We start from the raw sequence: 16,586 nt of genomic DNA on the forward strand, positions 1-16,586 counted from the left end.
AAAATATCATGCCCAGACTAGAGCAGCAAAGCAATGGGCACAAAGTGGCAGGAGTGCTGTGACTCGGGGGAGAACTGAGGGGGGCGATTCTCCAATGCATCACGGCCTAAAAAAAAATGTGCAACTTGTGAAATGTTTGCCGAACTCTCTGGAACAGAACATGATCTAGCCAAGGAGGATGTCTTTGTGTGTGCCAGGTGCAGAGAGTGTCTAGAAATTAGGCATCAGCTCAGTGTTCTATTGGGCATCTATGAGAGCTTGGGGTGTAGGGTAGATGCCCCCTCGAAGAAATTAATATGAGGGGCCTGTCAAGCTCTCAGCTGCCCAACTGAATGCCAGAGCTCACTCCTGGGCATCAGGCAACACAGCGGCAATCACCAAGGCAGAATGCGCTGGTCCCAAAGGAACTAGTTATTGTTGGTGACTTTATTATCAGGGAGACAGGGAATATATTGTGTAAAAAGGATAGATGGAACAGGGCCAGGGTATGTCTGCCAGGGGGCAAAAATTGATGACGTTGTAAAGCACATATCACCTTTTAAGGGCACAAAAGGTGATATTGTTGTACACGTTGGCACAAATGACATTAAGAGTAGGAGATCTGCAGATTTACTTAACAAGTACAGGTCAATGTTGCAAAAAAGTCGTGAATAAGGGTTAAATTTGAAAGTGTCTGCAATTCTGCCCAGACACGATAAGAGGGAATACATGATGAGAGCCTTGTCAATCAATTCGGCCCTGGAGGGAATGTGCAAGGCTCAAGGGGTAGAATTTTTTTCAGCGTGGTCTGTGCTTGTTAACAGGAGAGACTGCTTCTACAGGGATGGGATACACTTAAATAGAAAGGGTGCAAGAATATTTGCTGATGCTATCAAGGCAGTGTTAGGTGGGTCGGAAAACTGCTAGCTTGGGGTGATTCACAGACTGAAAGGTTAAAAGTAGCCACAGGCAGAGGTAAAGGTGATTCTTGCACAACTTCTATTAGAATAAGTAGTGACCTGGAGCGAGGGGTGCTGGGGGTTTCAGGGACTGATGGCAGTCATCGTGAAACAGTGATTATATGGTATGTGTCAGGGTACCAAGAATAGGTGCATGTATGCTTGCATGTATACCAATGCTAGAAGTATAGTAAATGAATTTGAAGTGTTGGTCAAGACATCACAGGTGGATATTGTTGGGATAGCAGAGACATGGTGTCACACTGATATTAGGAATGCAGAATTGGTATTTGGGGAATAAAATGTGTACAGAAAGGATAGGAAGGGAGGAGGTGTCATGCTGTTAATTAAGAAAAACAAAATCAAAAGAAGTGCATCCAGTTGATATAGATTAACAGTGCACTGTTGAGTCAGTTTGGTGTGACATAAGCACTGTGAAAACAAAAATAAGAGTAGGAGTGTGTTATAGGCCTAATGACTCGAATGAGTACAATGAACAACTGTACAGAGAAATAGAGTGAGCTAGTAAATCAGAATGTCTTATAATGGGGGATTTTAACTTCCCAGATACTGACTGGAACTTGTGGGTTGGTCACTCACACACTAGTAAGACTTTTATGGATTTATTGGATGATTGTTTTCTGCAGAAGCATGTTCGAGAGGCAACCAGAGAGGGTAATACTCTTGATCTGGTTATCCGCAGTGATCATTCATGTATTAAGTATTAGCATATAAAGGAACCACTAGGTGGCAGTGATCACAGTGTACTGATGTGGGATTTACTTAAAGATATAATTACCATCAGGGATAAAGGAAAGGGTTTTTGCTTCTGTAAAGGTGAGTACAGTGGTCTCAGACAGTTTTTAAATTCTGTACAGTGGTATCAACTGACGATGTTACCAACAGTAAATTCTAAGTGGGAAGCATTCAAGGAATTAATCGTGGAAGCTACTAAAAGTTTCATACCTATTAAGAAATATTGTTCAAGGTTTAGGCCTAAATGGTTATCAAATGAACTAATGGGACTCGTGAGAGAGAAGAAAAATGCATAGGATGCATATAAATTATCATGCAACTCAGAAGCCTATGGCAGATATAAGCTAGTCTGTAATCGGGTCACAAAGGAGGTTAGGCAGGCGAAGGCATATTACGAGAAATCTTTGGCAACGGATGCTAAGAAAAACAGCAAGGATTTCTTTACTTATATAAACTCTAAAAGGAAGGTGATGAATCTGATTGGTACACTTGATATCGATAGTTCGACTGTTGCTGATCCCGCCCAGATAGCAAACAAACTGAATGAGTATTTTGCATCTACATTCACACATGAGGAGTTATTAAGGTTTGAAAATGGCAGAAGATTATCAAAATGTGCTTAATAATTTTGTAATAACTGAGAGCAAAGTGGAGGAGAAATTGTTGAAGTTAAACATAAGAAAGGCACCTGGGATGGATGGGATCTACGAGTTATATTAAAGGATGCAGCAAAGCAACTAAGCAAACCCTTAGCCATAATTATGAGCATCCTTGGACTCGGGGGAGGTCCCACGGACAGGAGATGTGCAAATGTATCCTCAATTCACAAAGGGGGATCGAAGGGTGACACGAGTAATTACAGACCAAATAGTTTAACTTCTGTTCCGGGTAAAATAATAGAGTCACTGGTTAAAGATGAATTGCAGGATCATCTAGACAAGACTGCAGAAATAATTCAGACACAGCATGGGTTTGTTAAGGGAAAGTCTTGTCTGACAAATTTGATAGGATATTATAATTGTATAAGGCAATGGTCAGGCCACGCCTTGTGTACAGGTCTGGAGGCCTCATTTTAGGAAGGATGTAGATTTGCTTGAGCGTGTACAGAGAAGGGCAACAAGATTGGTGTGGGGAATGAAGGGATCCTCTTACCAAGAGAGGCTTAAATTCTGCAAATTGCAGTGGCTGGAGACTAGGCACCTATGCAGTGATCTGATTGAGGTGTATAAGGCCTTGAATGAGTTGAACATGCTGAATTCTGATGGGATCCTTCCACTTGTTCAGAATACGAACCTAAGGGGGCATAAATTCAAATTAAGAAAAGACAGATGTAGAATAGATGTACGGAAATTTGCCTTTATCCAGCGGGTGGTTAATTTCTCGAACAAACTTCCATCTGTTGTTGTGGAAGTTGATAGGTTAAATAAATTTAAGGAGGAACTGGATAGCCATTTGGAGGGAATGGTGTGAATTTTTTTTTTGGTTGATGCTGCATAAGCTCATACACTTGCTTTCTTGCATCACATGCCACTACTACTACTATTTGTTCCAGAAAAAATAACAGAATCACTAGTTGAAAGTAGTAGTTTAGGATCATCTGGACAGGAATGCTTTTATACTGCAGTCATAGCATGGACTTGTTAAGGGGCAGCCTTGTCTAACCAATCTGATAGGTTACTATGGTGCAGTGATCAAGGGACTGGATGCAAAAAATAATTTTGGCATACTATACTTGGATTTCAGGAAGGCTTTTGACATTGTTGCACATAACAGACTGTTATACTTGGATATACAAACTGGAGCAATGTGGCGTTAAGGGAAAGTTACTGCTATGGATAAAGGGATGGTTAAGTGGAACCATCCACTTCCGGACTTTGATCCTGCCTATTCTTCTTTACGGATCGGAAACATGGATTTGTCTCAAGTTAGATTTGAACAAACTTGAGGTATTCCAAATGCGATGCCTGCGGCAGATCTTGGGCATCTCTCTTCGCGACCGCATCACTAATGATACCATCCGCGCCAGATGCCAACAGCAACCAACCATTGCCGACCAAATCCAGAAGCGAAGGCTTAGATGGTTTGGCCACGTATGTAGAATGGGCATGAACAGAATACCATCCACACTCCTTTGGAGACAACGACCCACCCAATGGAGCATCCAATGGACTGCGCCTAGGAAAACGTGGGCCAAGCAAGTGGAAAATGACTTGAAGAGCCGACGTCTTAACCTTAACCAGGCCAGGACTGACGCCATGGATCGTAAGGTATGGAAGAACATCACAGAGCAAGTCCGAAACCCTGCGGCACCTACAGCAGCATACTGGTTGCGTGGCCAACCGCCTCCCCCAGCTGCCAGCTAAGGACCGAAGAAGAAGAAGAAGAAGTGGAACAAGACAGAAAGTAGTTATCAATGGGCACTGCTCTTCATGGACAAATATTATTAGAGGAGTCTCCCAGGGTTCAGTGCTTGGCCCATTGTTGTTTTCGATATTTATAAATGATAATGATGAAGATATATCAGGCTTAATGTCTAAGTTTGCAGCTGATACAAAGGTTGGCAGAGTTATTAACAACAGCCATCAGGGTGAACTACTGCAACAAGATCTAAGAAAATTGGATCGATGGGCTGAGAAATGGCAGTTGAAGTTTAACATTGACAGATGCAAGGTATTGCACATGGGTAGCAGTAACCTCAGAGTAACTTATCAACTGTGTGATACTACACTCAGGGTAGTGGAGAATGAAAAAGACCTAGAGGTAATTGTGCATTCAGAAATGAAATTCTCTGAGCAGTGCACACATCCTGCCAGGACAGGTCACAGGGTTTTGTCAATGATATACAGAAACTTTGCTAGCAGGGGTAAGGAGGTGATTATCGCTTTGTATAAGGTCATATTTAGGCCATATCTTAAGTTCTGTTTACAGGTCTAAAGGCCTCACTTTAAGAAGTGATGTAGATCTGCTGAAAGAGATGCAGAGAAGACTGGTGAAGGGAACAAAAGGATGCTCTTACCTAGAAAGGCTTCACTTCTGCAAATTGCAACATCTTGAGGCTAGGCACCTGTGGCAAGTTCGTATTAAGGTGTTTAAAGCCTTGAATGGATTGAGTAAGTTGAATGTTAATGGCATTCTTCCACTTGCTGTGACTACACATGGGTAGGCTTAAATTCAAGTTGAGAAAGGATAGTTGCAGGATAGGTGTGCAGAAGTTTGCCTTCAGCTAGCAGATGGGATGATTGTTGGAACAACTGATGGAACGGGCTTCCATCAGTTTGTTGTGGAAGTGGATGGGTTGAATAAATACAAGGAAGCACTAGATAAATTCTTAGAGGATATGGATGTGTGAATTGTGTAGGTTTTTTTTTTTTGGCTGATGCTATATAAGCTTGCTTTCTTGCAACATTTGCCAATACAACTACTATTATTACAAAAGGGGGCTGCTGTTAAATAAAGTTTGGAAACCACTGTTGTAACAGATGTCTTGGTTAGGGGGAAGATATAAGGAGACAATTGTAAGAGCAAAGCTTACCACTGTTTCCTTATAGTCTATACAAATCTAGAAGCTGTGGCCACTCAAATATCCGGAAGGATATTAGAGTGGCCACAGCATTTAGTTTTGTTTATGGCATTAACAGCTGGGAAGGAACACTGGAGCTGATTACAACTGTAACACCTTCATGAGCTGAACTGGTTACATGAGAGACACTCTTTTCTGTAGATGATATCATGTTTAAATGGAGTAGTAACAGATGCTGTTAAGTTAGTTTTGTGAAGACAAAAGGCTACTGGGTTATATTGGAGAAGAAAATCTCAAATGTCATCAGGGTTACTGCAATATCATTTACAATTCCATTGAAGGAAACTGGGCATTATTTAGGTTGTTTAGTGCGGCCCTTAGTTTGCAACCATGAGCTGATGGCGTATAGCAATCAGAATATTTTTCAAGAAGTTGAAGTATGGTCATTCTGTATCCATCTTTTCCTCTGCAAAGAGGTCAGGAACTGGATCTTCTTGGTGAGAATTTTCTTTGATTTCATGCCTGATGAGTCAGTTTATGTAGTACCATCAGAAGCAGTCTTTTCTGAATACTTTGGATAAGTATTAGTGTGTGGATTGGTGATTAACGAACAGTGATGGATCCAATGAATAATTCTCCAAAGAATGTGATTTTTTGGAGTCATTCTGATTAACATTCAACTGAGATCTCAATGAGCAAGTCACCAGATCTCAGAAGCTTGGTTGTTTTTGAAGATCCTATGACGTTTTCTATGTATTTCTGAATTTTAAAAGGTGAGAAACTACCTAGAGACTGTTCTTGAGCAGAGTGCAATACAAGATATATTGGAGCTCTTGATTTAACAGTGTCAATATTTTGGCATTTAGCACTGCATCAGTTAAGTCTTCTATTTTGTGAGTGGTCATGTTCGGATCCTAAGATCCTGTAGGTTTTGTGGAGATCATTTTGCTCCCATAAAGATTACTTTCTTTTCAGGTTTCATGCCACACTAAGGGGATTGTTTGTTTGTTATCTGGTTTTTAGGAGCATTAGCAACTAAGGCCATATTGTTCCGGGATATGCGGTGGTCATTCCCTGACTTTTCCGCATCCTCCGTATTTGGTGGTGACGGGCTTGAACCCTGGTATAATGAAGAAGCTTGTGCTACGCACTGCTGCTCCTTCCCACCTGGCTACAGAGGCGCCCCACTAAGGGGAGGCAGCAACAGTGCCATAAGAGTAAACAAGCAGCTGAGCTAGTTTGGTTAAAACTAATAACGAGAAACAGAAAGGTGGTGAATTTCTCTTCTGGAACTCTGCCTACTTCTTGTAATGCAAAAGAACTAAACATATGACTAAATAAGGAAAACTGTATTTAAAACCAAAAAAGAATCTATTCGTTTTGCCCACACTATGGAGATCGCTTTGAATCACCTTGTTACACTAATACTTGTCTGGTACCCAGGGTAGCAGAACAAGTCTTGTTTTAAAAATAGTGGCACAGAAAATGTGAGAGCCAAATTTTATGAAAAATAACATCCCTTTTAAATACAGTACAACCTTTATATACTGTGCCTCATTATACCACAGTTTGAGATATAATTCCAGTATGGTCATATCTCCAGAGAAGAATATAAAAAATAATGCAGTTTATGGCAAACACACAAATTTCACAACAGACACTGGCAGAAGCAAACACCATATATCATAGAGGGAGAACCAGCTATTACAGTGGTTTCCAAATATGAACTACTGAGCTAATGTATTATTGTTATTATTACCGACGCAATTTAGTGCTACAAACTTGGCTCTTGGATGGCATAAGGGCAAGAAAGGATCCCCCCCTTTGTCTAAAAGGAGAACTCCTTTCTGGTAAATTTTATTTTTGATTATAATGCAGGTGTTAAACCTACCCCAACATCTGTGTTATATGAAGGTTGCACTGCTATTAATATATATTTAAATACTTAATTTTCATTGTAAAAAAGTACCAACATAAGAGAAGGCAAAATTTCTAACTCTGCCTCATACTATAATCCATTTTAATTCTTATATTCTGCTGTTTAGTTCATTGAGACAAGATTTGATTATAGTAGTATTAAAATTTGTACTTACACTTTTAGATAAAGAAAGATTTTTAACTATTTATTTCACAAGTATTCTAATTTATTTTGCTAAGAATCTGAAATCCAGAAAGACTCCAGTTGCAAGCTTTCTAGACAGTAGTAGGCATCTTTATATTTACTATGGTTTCAAAAAGTGGGACAGTAGGGCACATTTTTCAACAAGATTTGAGACAATGTGAGTTTAAAGATGAAAATGAAGAAATTCTATAAAATTTGGATAAGAATAAGAAGATAAAAATGAAGAAGAAGAACAACAATTCCAGATAATACATGATAAAAGTGAATTTCTAGATAACATGATGGGGGAAAAAGATTTTTCTTCTCATCATATCTGGAAAATTCACATAAAAGAAAGTTAACATTGGTCATTCATACAATAATAATATTAATGATAATAAAATTGAACATTACACTAAACATTAGCTTCACTCTACAGATGTTCCTCAAGATCTTGAAGGAACATCTGTAAAGTGACATGAAAAACTAGTGTATATTGCAGAAGGCCTACCATATTAAAAATTATCATTAGAGGTTAAAATGAATATTTGTTACAACTGGATTATACCTTAAACTGACAATATTCCAAATACAGAATTATTTTCATTCAAAACTTTCATCAGACCACCAATTTTATTTTCAAATTGCAATCCAACAGGTATTCTATTACTAAAGAAATTTAATCACACTGATTTTAAAAATAACCACAAGTAAAACAAAAAAAGATTTTTTCTTCATAATCAATATTAATTTTAACCCATTAAGTACAATAAATCAGAAACAATATAACACTAACATTTTTAATACTCACCCTTCTATTTGAATGCCTTGTTCTTCATCATCATCCTCTTCCTCTTCCTCTTCATCTTCTTCATCTGGGCTATTCTGATCAATTTCTTCTGTATGATCTCGTTTCTCCAAAGGCCCTACCTTTGAAGATGGCATAGGCCTTGACTGAGGACGGGTTGAAGGTGGACGTGAAACTGGTCGGGTTGTTCCTGATTTTGGAGAAGACTAAAAATGAAAATTCAAAAGAAATTACTATTTTTATAACATAATCTACTAAAAGCTCCACAAAGTGCAACAAATTTTAGAAAGTCTGAAAAAAACGGGGATTAACAACAGTCACCTCACAATGCTTTAGCATTAGCAGAAGCATATGATGCAAGAAAGCAAGCTTATGCAGAATCAGCTAAAAAAAAAAAAAAAAAAAAAAACCACACTTCCACTTCACCACTCTGTTCGTTTGAAATACCTGTCCAGCTGAGCCTTAAATTTATTTAGGCTATCAACTTCCACGACAAGGGATGGAAGTCTGTTCCTTCCACCAACCAACTACCCGCTGGCTAAAGACAAATTTCTGCACTTCTATCCTACATTTGTCTTTCCTCAATTTGAATTTATGTCCTCTCAGGTGATTATTCTAAGCAAGAGGAAGAATCCCATCAGCATTTATACACCTCTATCAGATCACCACGCTGGTGCCTAGTCTTAAGACACTGTAATTTGCAAAAACTTAAGCCTTTCTTCGTAAGAGCACCCTTTGTTCCATTCACTAATCTTGTTGCCCTTCTCTGTACTCGTTCCAGCAGCTCTACATCCTTCTTGAAATGAGGCCTCCAGCCCAGTACTCTAGGTGTGGCCTGACCATTGCCTTATACAAAGGAATAATCACCTCCTTATCCCTGCTAGAAAAATTCCTGTATATCATTGACAAGACACCATGAGCTACTCTTGTAGCCCGTCTGCACTGCTCAGAGAACTTCATATCTGCCTGCACAATTACCCCCAGGTCCTTTTCATTCTCTACCACTGTCAGTGTAGTACCACAGAATTGATACGTTGCTCTGGGGTTGCTGTTTCCCTTATGTAGTACTTTACATTTGTCAATGTTAAACTTCATTTGCCACCTCTCAGCCCATCTGCTCAACCTTTCCAGATCCTGTTGCATTGCAGCAGCATAGTGTCAGTAGTGTCCTTGACAACCCTGCCAACTTTTGTATCATCTGCAAACTTGGACATTAAGCTTGATATATCATCATCAATATCATTTATAAATACAGAAAACAATAATGGACCCAACACTGAGGGACTCCACTAATAACATTAGTCCACAATGAGCAGTGTACATTGATTACCACTCTCTGTCTTCTCCCCCTCAACCATCCCTTTATCCATAGCAGCAATTTGTCTCCAATGCCACACTGCTCCAATTTGTTCAGCAGTCTTCCATGTGCAACAGTATCAAAAGCCTTTCTAAGATCCAAGTATATAATATCAAAGTTATTCCCTGCATCCAGTTCTTTTGTGACTGCATCATAGTATCCAATCAGATTGGTCAGGCAAGACTTCCCCTTAACAAAACCATGCTGTGTCCCAGCTATAACGGAAGTCTTGTCTAGATGATCCTGCAGTGCTTCTTTAACCAGTGCTTCCATTAATTTTCCTGGAACAGAAGTTAAACTCAAAGGTCTATAATTACTTGTGTCAGCCTTTGATCCTGTGAATTGGTTTGTGATTTGATTTGTGATTTGATTTGTGAATTGGGGTTAGATTTGCGCATCTCCAGTCTGTGGGTACCTCCCCTGAGTCCAAGGAAGCTCTCATAATTATGGCTAAGGGTTTGCTTACTTCCTTTGCTGCCTCCTTTAATATAACTGGTTAGATCCCATCCACCCCAGGTGCCTTTCTTGTGTTTATCTTCAACAATTTCTCCTCCACTTTACTCTCAGTTATTACAAGATTCTCTAGCTTACTGTCAGAGTTGAATATGTCTCTGGCATTCCCCTCGCTGAATAAGAAAGAGGATTTTCTATTCCACATACTTACATAGCAACCACTCTGTTTATGTAATATCATTAGTGAATTGTCTAATGGCAATACAGTAATAATTTATTGCAATCAAATTAGTAACACAGAAGAAAGGCGGCTAACAGTAAGGGAAATCTGAGTGATAAAAATTAAACAGTTGGGGTAGCACAGATGTCGAAACTGATTTCTCAGACTTTTAAATCAAATTCTCTGTGATGCATCTTAGCCCATATGAACAAACATAACCAGGGATCAATGTGTTACATCCACATCTACATCCCACAGAGAAATGGCCAAGTATCTATATTAGCACTACTAGGTGACAGATTACACTCATCTGTCACCTAGATCACCCAGCATAATACCACCACTTTGCTTTAATGGGACTTTAAGTGGCTAAAATCATTTTGACTTCCAGAACAAAACTCAGGTCTACATGCATTATAATTGTTTTTTGAGAGTTATGTTAGATATCATCATGATATCCAATATTCTTTACATTTCAGAGTTGCAGTTTTATGGTTTTTGCAGGCCAGCTGCAAGATAATTCAGCAGAACAAACTTAATGGTAATACTCTAGGAGGCACTATTGCAGCCATGGAGTTAGATATAGGAGTTAAGGAATTAAATATACTCTGCTGGGTGTACTGTGTATCTAAAAATTGTACAGCCGTTTCCCTCCCCACACACCACCTAACTCCAAAAGCTTTTACTGCATCTAAATTAATAGCTCATGAACAGTCAAACTTACTCATCAGCAAAAAGAACTAAAACCTCACTTTCCAATTAATTTCTTTAATTAGAAATTAATTAAAAAATAACTTTCTAATTAATTTCACAAACATGCATGATTCTCATTTCTAATCTCAATAACATCCATTTCCATCTACAACCTGCTAAGCACCACTTCCCTTTTCCAACAGAATCTTAACTATCAGCTCCTTGATCAACACACTATCTCTCAGTGCTGTACTTAGACATCTGTCGGCCCTGGGAAAAATATTCATCTTGGGCTCCTTTGCAAAAATTATTCATTTAAACTTTAAATGACTAGTACATTATTTATATAAACTTAAAAGCTTTCACATCATCACCTTATGATGTTTACTTGATAAATTTAATCATTTCGAGTCTTGAAAAACTCCCCCCCTCCCTCTCTCTCTCGATGCAACCGTAATTGGCAATGTTAATAATATCCAAAGGGAAATGGTGATGTTGGGATATAATTCAAACAAGTTTTTTTCTTGTATAAATATCAATAATTCTAAAGCAACCAAAATTTATTCCTTTTAAAACATGCTGCAAAGATTGGATTTCTTGACGTAACTCTTTTGCATTGATGTCGCTGCTCCCATCTTCACCAGCGAAAATTCCTTCAAGGTGATGACATTTCATTTCTATTGCACTTTCAAATACATTCATAAAGTTTTCTGATTTTAGAATAAGATGAAAAGCTGATGATATTTCATTCAACTGATCAAATCTTTCTTGTAAGCTAATGATATCTACATCGATTATTATATTAAAAAATTCCATTTCAAACTTTTTGGTTGGATCAATAGAGCATTCAGGTGATGAAGTTTCATAGATAAACTCGCACTTCTTGTAACACTGATGGTACTTCCAACTCAGCTGCAATGTCTATAGCTGTATCCATACACAATTTAAATCTTCATGTTCTAAATTCGTTTAGTTGACTAAGAGCACCTTGTATCAATAAAATTGCAGTGTTCATATTAATTGTACTACTTTGCACAGCTTTACTTACTTTATTTATAATAGTCATTAATTCATACCAAACAACGACACTTCTAATAAATTTAAAAGAAGAAATTTCTGTTAACAAACCTTGTATTTCAGACTCCAATTTTGCATCTTTTCCTTTCTTAAATTACCTTATTTCATTTATCATTATCTTGGATTGCCTTAATTTCATTTAATGCAGTTGTAATATCTCATAACTGATATCATACTGCTTCAACAGCTTTTATCTTTCCTTCTCATCTTTTTTCTGGTAGAGATTTCACAGTAATTTTTACGTGCCTTTTTAAAATATCCCATTTACTTGGTAAAGCAGTGCAAATTGTGTATAACCTTTGTAATGTTCCAAAAAATAATTCTGCTTGTTGTTGAAGAATGTGCTGCATCAGATACAATTAAATTTAAATTATGTGCAACACATGGAACATAAAAAGCTCTTCTATTTTCTAGTAAAATTCTTGCTTGTACGTCATTACGTTTACCTTTCATGTTACTAACATTATCATACCCTTGCCCACAGCAGTTACTTAGGTCGATATTGTTCATTTCTAACATTTTTAGTATAGATTCTGTTAGTCCTTTCCTTGAAGTATCATGAATAGCTAAATATTCCAAGAAATGTTCAAAAATTTTTATAGTGCAGCTAGACATAGATACAAATCTAATTACGACCATCATTTGTTCCATATGACTTATATCCGAGGCACAATCTAAAAAATTGAATAATATTTTGCAAACTCTTCTACAAATTTCTTTTAATACCATTCCACCTATCATTACAATTAATCCATTTTGCATTTGACTACTCAAATAACGTGTACATGTACATTCTTCACTTTCTACCCGTTTCTATTCATTAAGTATTGGATCAAATTTAGACAATAACTCAATTTGTCCCAAAACATTCCTGTTATTTGGTTCAAATTATTTTTAACTGCTTCCTCTCAATGCCAATTTTCATGAAGCTAAAAATTTAATTATCTCAAATACTCGTTCCAAAATCATTCTCCAGTCTTTTTTTTTTCTTTCTCTATCAAATTTTGATTTACACCCATAGTTTTATTGGATTTTAACAGGAGCTCTAATTCCTTCCACTGTTGCATGCATATTTTATGATTTTGAGAGTTCTCATGTGAGCGTAAACTATTTTGTAAATGACGCCAAGAATGGAACCCAGTAGTTTTCAAGAGAATATTTGCATGACTAAATAATTTGCAGCAAAAGCAGAAAATGGCATCTTTTTTTTCTTTTTTTGAGTATATAAACAAAGTCCTTTCAAACTTTTCATCATTTTAAAGGTTCTGAAACAATGCTGAGTTGTAAAACATCGGCGATATGCATCAATGGGATAGAGCAGTGGTTCTCAAACTTTTTAATGTGAAGACACCCTAAATCTTTTATGAAAAATTCCTGGCACCCCCAGCACTGGGTGCACGAGCGCTGGCAGAATATTTTGTAAGGTGGTGCATGTGAAAGAGCAATGAGGGAATTTCTTTTTTGAAAAATGCATGAAAAAAACATTTGGCTTTTGTTACAGGATTTTAAAAGAAAATTTTTTTATTTAAAAATTGGCCCCATACCACATTTTATACACAATTTCTATATCTCGAAGAATAATAAATTTTATGAAAAAAATCTAAATTAAAGAAATAATATTCAATTGTTTTTTCATGCTTATTTTAATGTTTTTAGAACAATAAGTACATTTTCTAATTTATAGGCAGAAACTAAAATAATTCAAAATTAAAAAAAAAAAAAAAATACAAAATAAAATTAATTTTAGGAAAAAATGCTTATTACAATAAAAATATATTCTTAAAAAGAGAATAAAACATAAAACAATTAATGTGAACCATGTGATTGATGCGATTTACATAATTCATTTATATTTGGGCATATTTTAGACAAACGTACTCGCATTTCATTTTCAACTGACTTCAGTCTTTCCCTCTTTTTAGTTTTGATATTAATGAGCATAGAAAACCCAAGTTTGCACAAGTACGAGGTAGAAAATTGTACCAACTGAAGTGCTCTGTCTCCTATTGGGATATTCCTTCTTAATTAATATCCAAAAGGATTCAGTTGAATAAAAATCAATGACCTTTTGCAGTGACGGCCACGATGTAAGCCGATGCTAAATTTGACATTGCAGCACCCCTATAAAGAGTAAGTGGCACCCACTTTGAGAACCAGTGAGATAGAGTTTTGATTTTTATATTTTGGGCGGTCCCATTTGAACTAATTCAACTCTTATAGATTATTTTATTATCTGTGGCCAGTCACTCAGATCATTTAAATTTATCTTCACTTTTCATCTTCAACATTGCAGCCACTGATTAATTTTTATTCTGAAAAACTGAAGTTAAAAGTAAGTTAACTTCTGTGGCATATTCTTGTGCTTCCAGAATAGATACATTATTTTCTTTCACTAGATACATTTTCACTACATCACTAAATACATTTTCCACTACATCACTACATACATTTTCCACTACATACATTTCACTACATCACTAGATACATTTTCCTTTCCCCCATGACTTGTTGTTTATCACAAGTGAATACACCACTGGTATTCACTTGTGATAAAAATTTATCCATAGAAAGAGAAAGTTTTTTAACATTAGCATTAGCAAGGGCACATGATGCAAGAAAGCAAGCTTATATAGCATCAGACAAAAAAAAAAAAACAAAAAAAACACACCCTTCTCATTTCACCCGTCCACTCACTCCAAATGTTTGTCTAGTTCTGCCTTGAATCTTTTTAAGCTATCAACTTCTACAACAACAGATGGAAGTTTGTTACAGCAATCAACCACCCGCTGGCTAAAGGCAAACTTCCGCACATCTATCCTACAACTGTCTTTCCTCAATTTGAATTTATGTCCTCTCAGGCGATTATTCTGAGCAAGAGGAAGAATCCCATCAGCATTGAGCATGCTCAAACCATTCAAGGCTTTATACACCTCAATCAGATCCCCTTGCAGGTGCCTAGTCTCCAGACACTGTAATTTGCAAAACTTAAGAGCAACCCTTTGTTTCATTCACTAATCTTGTTGCCCTTCTCTGTAGTTGTTCCAACAGCTCTATGTCCTTCTTAAAATGATGCCTCCAGACCTGTATACAGTACCCGAGGTGTGGCCTGACCATTGCCTTATACAAGGGGATAATCACCTCCTTATCTCTACTAGAAAAATTCTTGTATATCATTGACAAGACACCATGAGCTACTCTTGCAAACCATTTGTACTGCTCAAAAAACTTCATATCTGCCTGCACAATTACCCCCAGGTCCTTTTCACTCTCTACCACTGTCAGTGTAGTACCACACAGTTGATACGTTACTCTGGGGTTACTGCTTCCCATATGCAGTACTTTACATTTGTCAATGTTAAACTTCAGTTGCCACCTCTCAGCCCATCTGCTCAACTTTTCTAGATCCTGTTGCAGCATACTGTCATTAGTGTCATTAATAACCCTTCTGACCTTTGTATCATCTGCAAACTTGGAGATTAAGCCTGATATACCATCATCAATATCATTAATGAATACAGAAAACAACAATGGACCCTCACTGAACCCTGGGGGACTCCACTAATACCATTAGTCCACAAACAGCAGTGTCCATTGATTACCACTCTCTGTCTTTTCCCACTCAACCATCGCTTTATCTATAGCAGCAATTTGCCTCCAATGCCGCAAACTCCAATTTGTGCAGCAGTCTTCCATGTGCAACAGTATCAAAAGCCTTTCTAAGATCCAAATATATGATATCAAAATTATTCTTTGCATCCAGTTCCTTTGTGACTAAATCATAGTATCCAATCAAATTGGTCAGACAAAACTTCCCCTTAACAAACCCATGCTGTGTCCAAGCTGTAACTGAAGTCTTGTCTAGATGATCCTGCAATGCTTCGTTAACCAATGCCTCCATTAATTTCCCTGGAACAGAAGTTAAACTAACAGGTCTGTAATTACCTGTGTCTCCTTTTGATCCTCCTGAGTCCAAAGAAGCTCTCATAATTATGGATAAGGGTTTGCTTACTTCTTTTGCTGCCTCCTTTAATATAACTGGATAGATTCCATCCACCCCAGGTGCCTTTCTTATGTTTATCTTCAACAATTTCTCCTCCACTTTACTCTCAGTTATTACAAGATTATCTAGCTTACTGCCAGAGTTTAATACACCTCTGGCATTCCCCTCCCTGAATAACTCCTCATGTGTGAATGTAGATGCAAAATATTCATTTAGTTTGTTAGCTACCTGAGCAGGATCAACAACAGTCGAACCATCGATATCAAGTGGACCAATCTGATTTATCCCCTTCCTTCTAAAGTTAACATAACTAAAGAACTCTTTGCTGTTTTCCTTTGCATCCTTTCCCAAAGATTTCTCGTAATCTGCCTTTGCCTGCCTAACCTCCTTTGTGACTTGGTTACAGACCAGCTTATATCTATCACAGGCTTCTGTGTCACCTGTTAATTTATATGTATCCCATGCATTTTTCTTCTCTGTTACATGTCTAATTAGTTCATCTGACATCCATTTAGGCCTAAATCTTGAACAATATTTCTCAGTTGGTATGAATAGCCTAGTAGCTTCCAAGATTATTTCTTTGAATGCTTCCCATTTTGAATTTGCTGTTGGTAACATCACCAGTTGGTCCCACTGTATATCATTTAAATACTGTCTCAGACT

The 16,586-nt window shown here is 37.4% G+C and overlaps 1 protein-coding gene across 3 annotated transcripts in view; it reads right to left on the reverse strand.

Annotated features, from left to right (window-relative positions):
* IFT46 (intraflagellar transport 46) overlaps nt 1-16,586 on the reverse strand; it is a 181,465-nt gene that overhangs the window by 149,577 nt on the left and 15,302 nt on the right. For all 3 annotated transcript variants that reach the window (XM_090375072.1, XM_090375065.1, XM_090375080.1), the window contains exon 4: nt 8,127-8,329. In XM_090375072.1, coding sequence (XP_090231198.1) covers nt 8,127-8,329 — 203 coding nt within the window. The remainder of the gene's footprint in view (nt 1-8,126; nt 8,330-16,586) is intronic.

This window comes from Mastigoproctus giganteus, chromosome 1 (genome assembly GCF_048544385.1).
Source record: "Mastigoproctus giganteus isolate SK-2022 chromosome 1, ASM4854438v1, whole genome shotgun sequence".
Lineage (NCBI taxonomy): Eukaryota > Metazoa > Arthropoda > Arachnida > Uropygi > Thelyphonidae > Mastigoproctus > Mastigoproctus giganteus.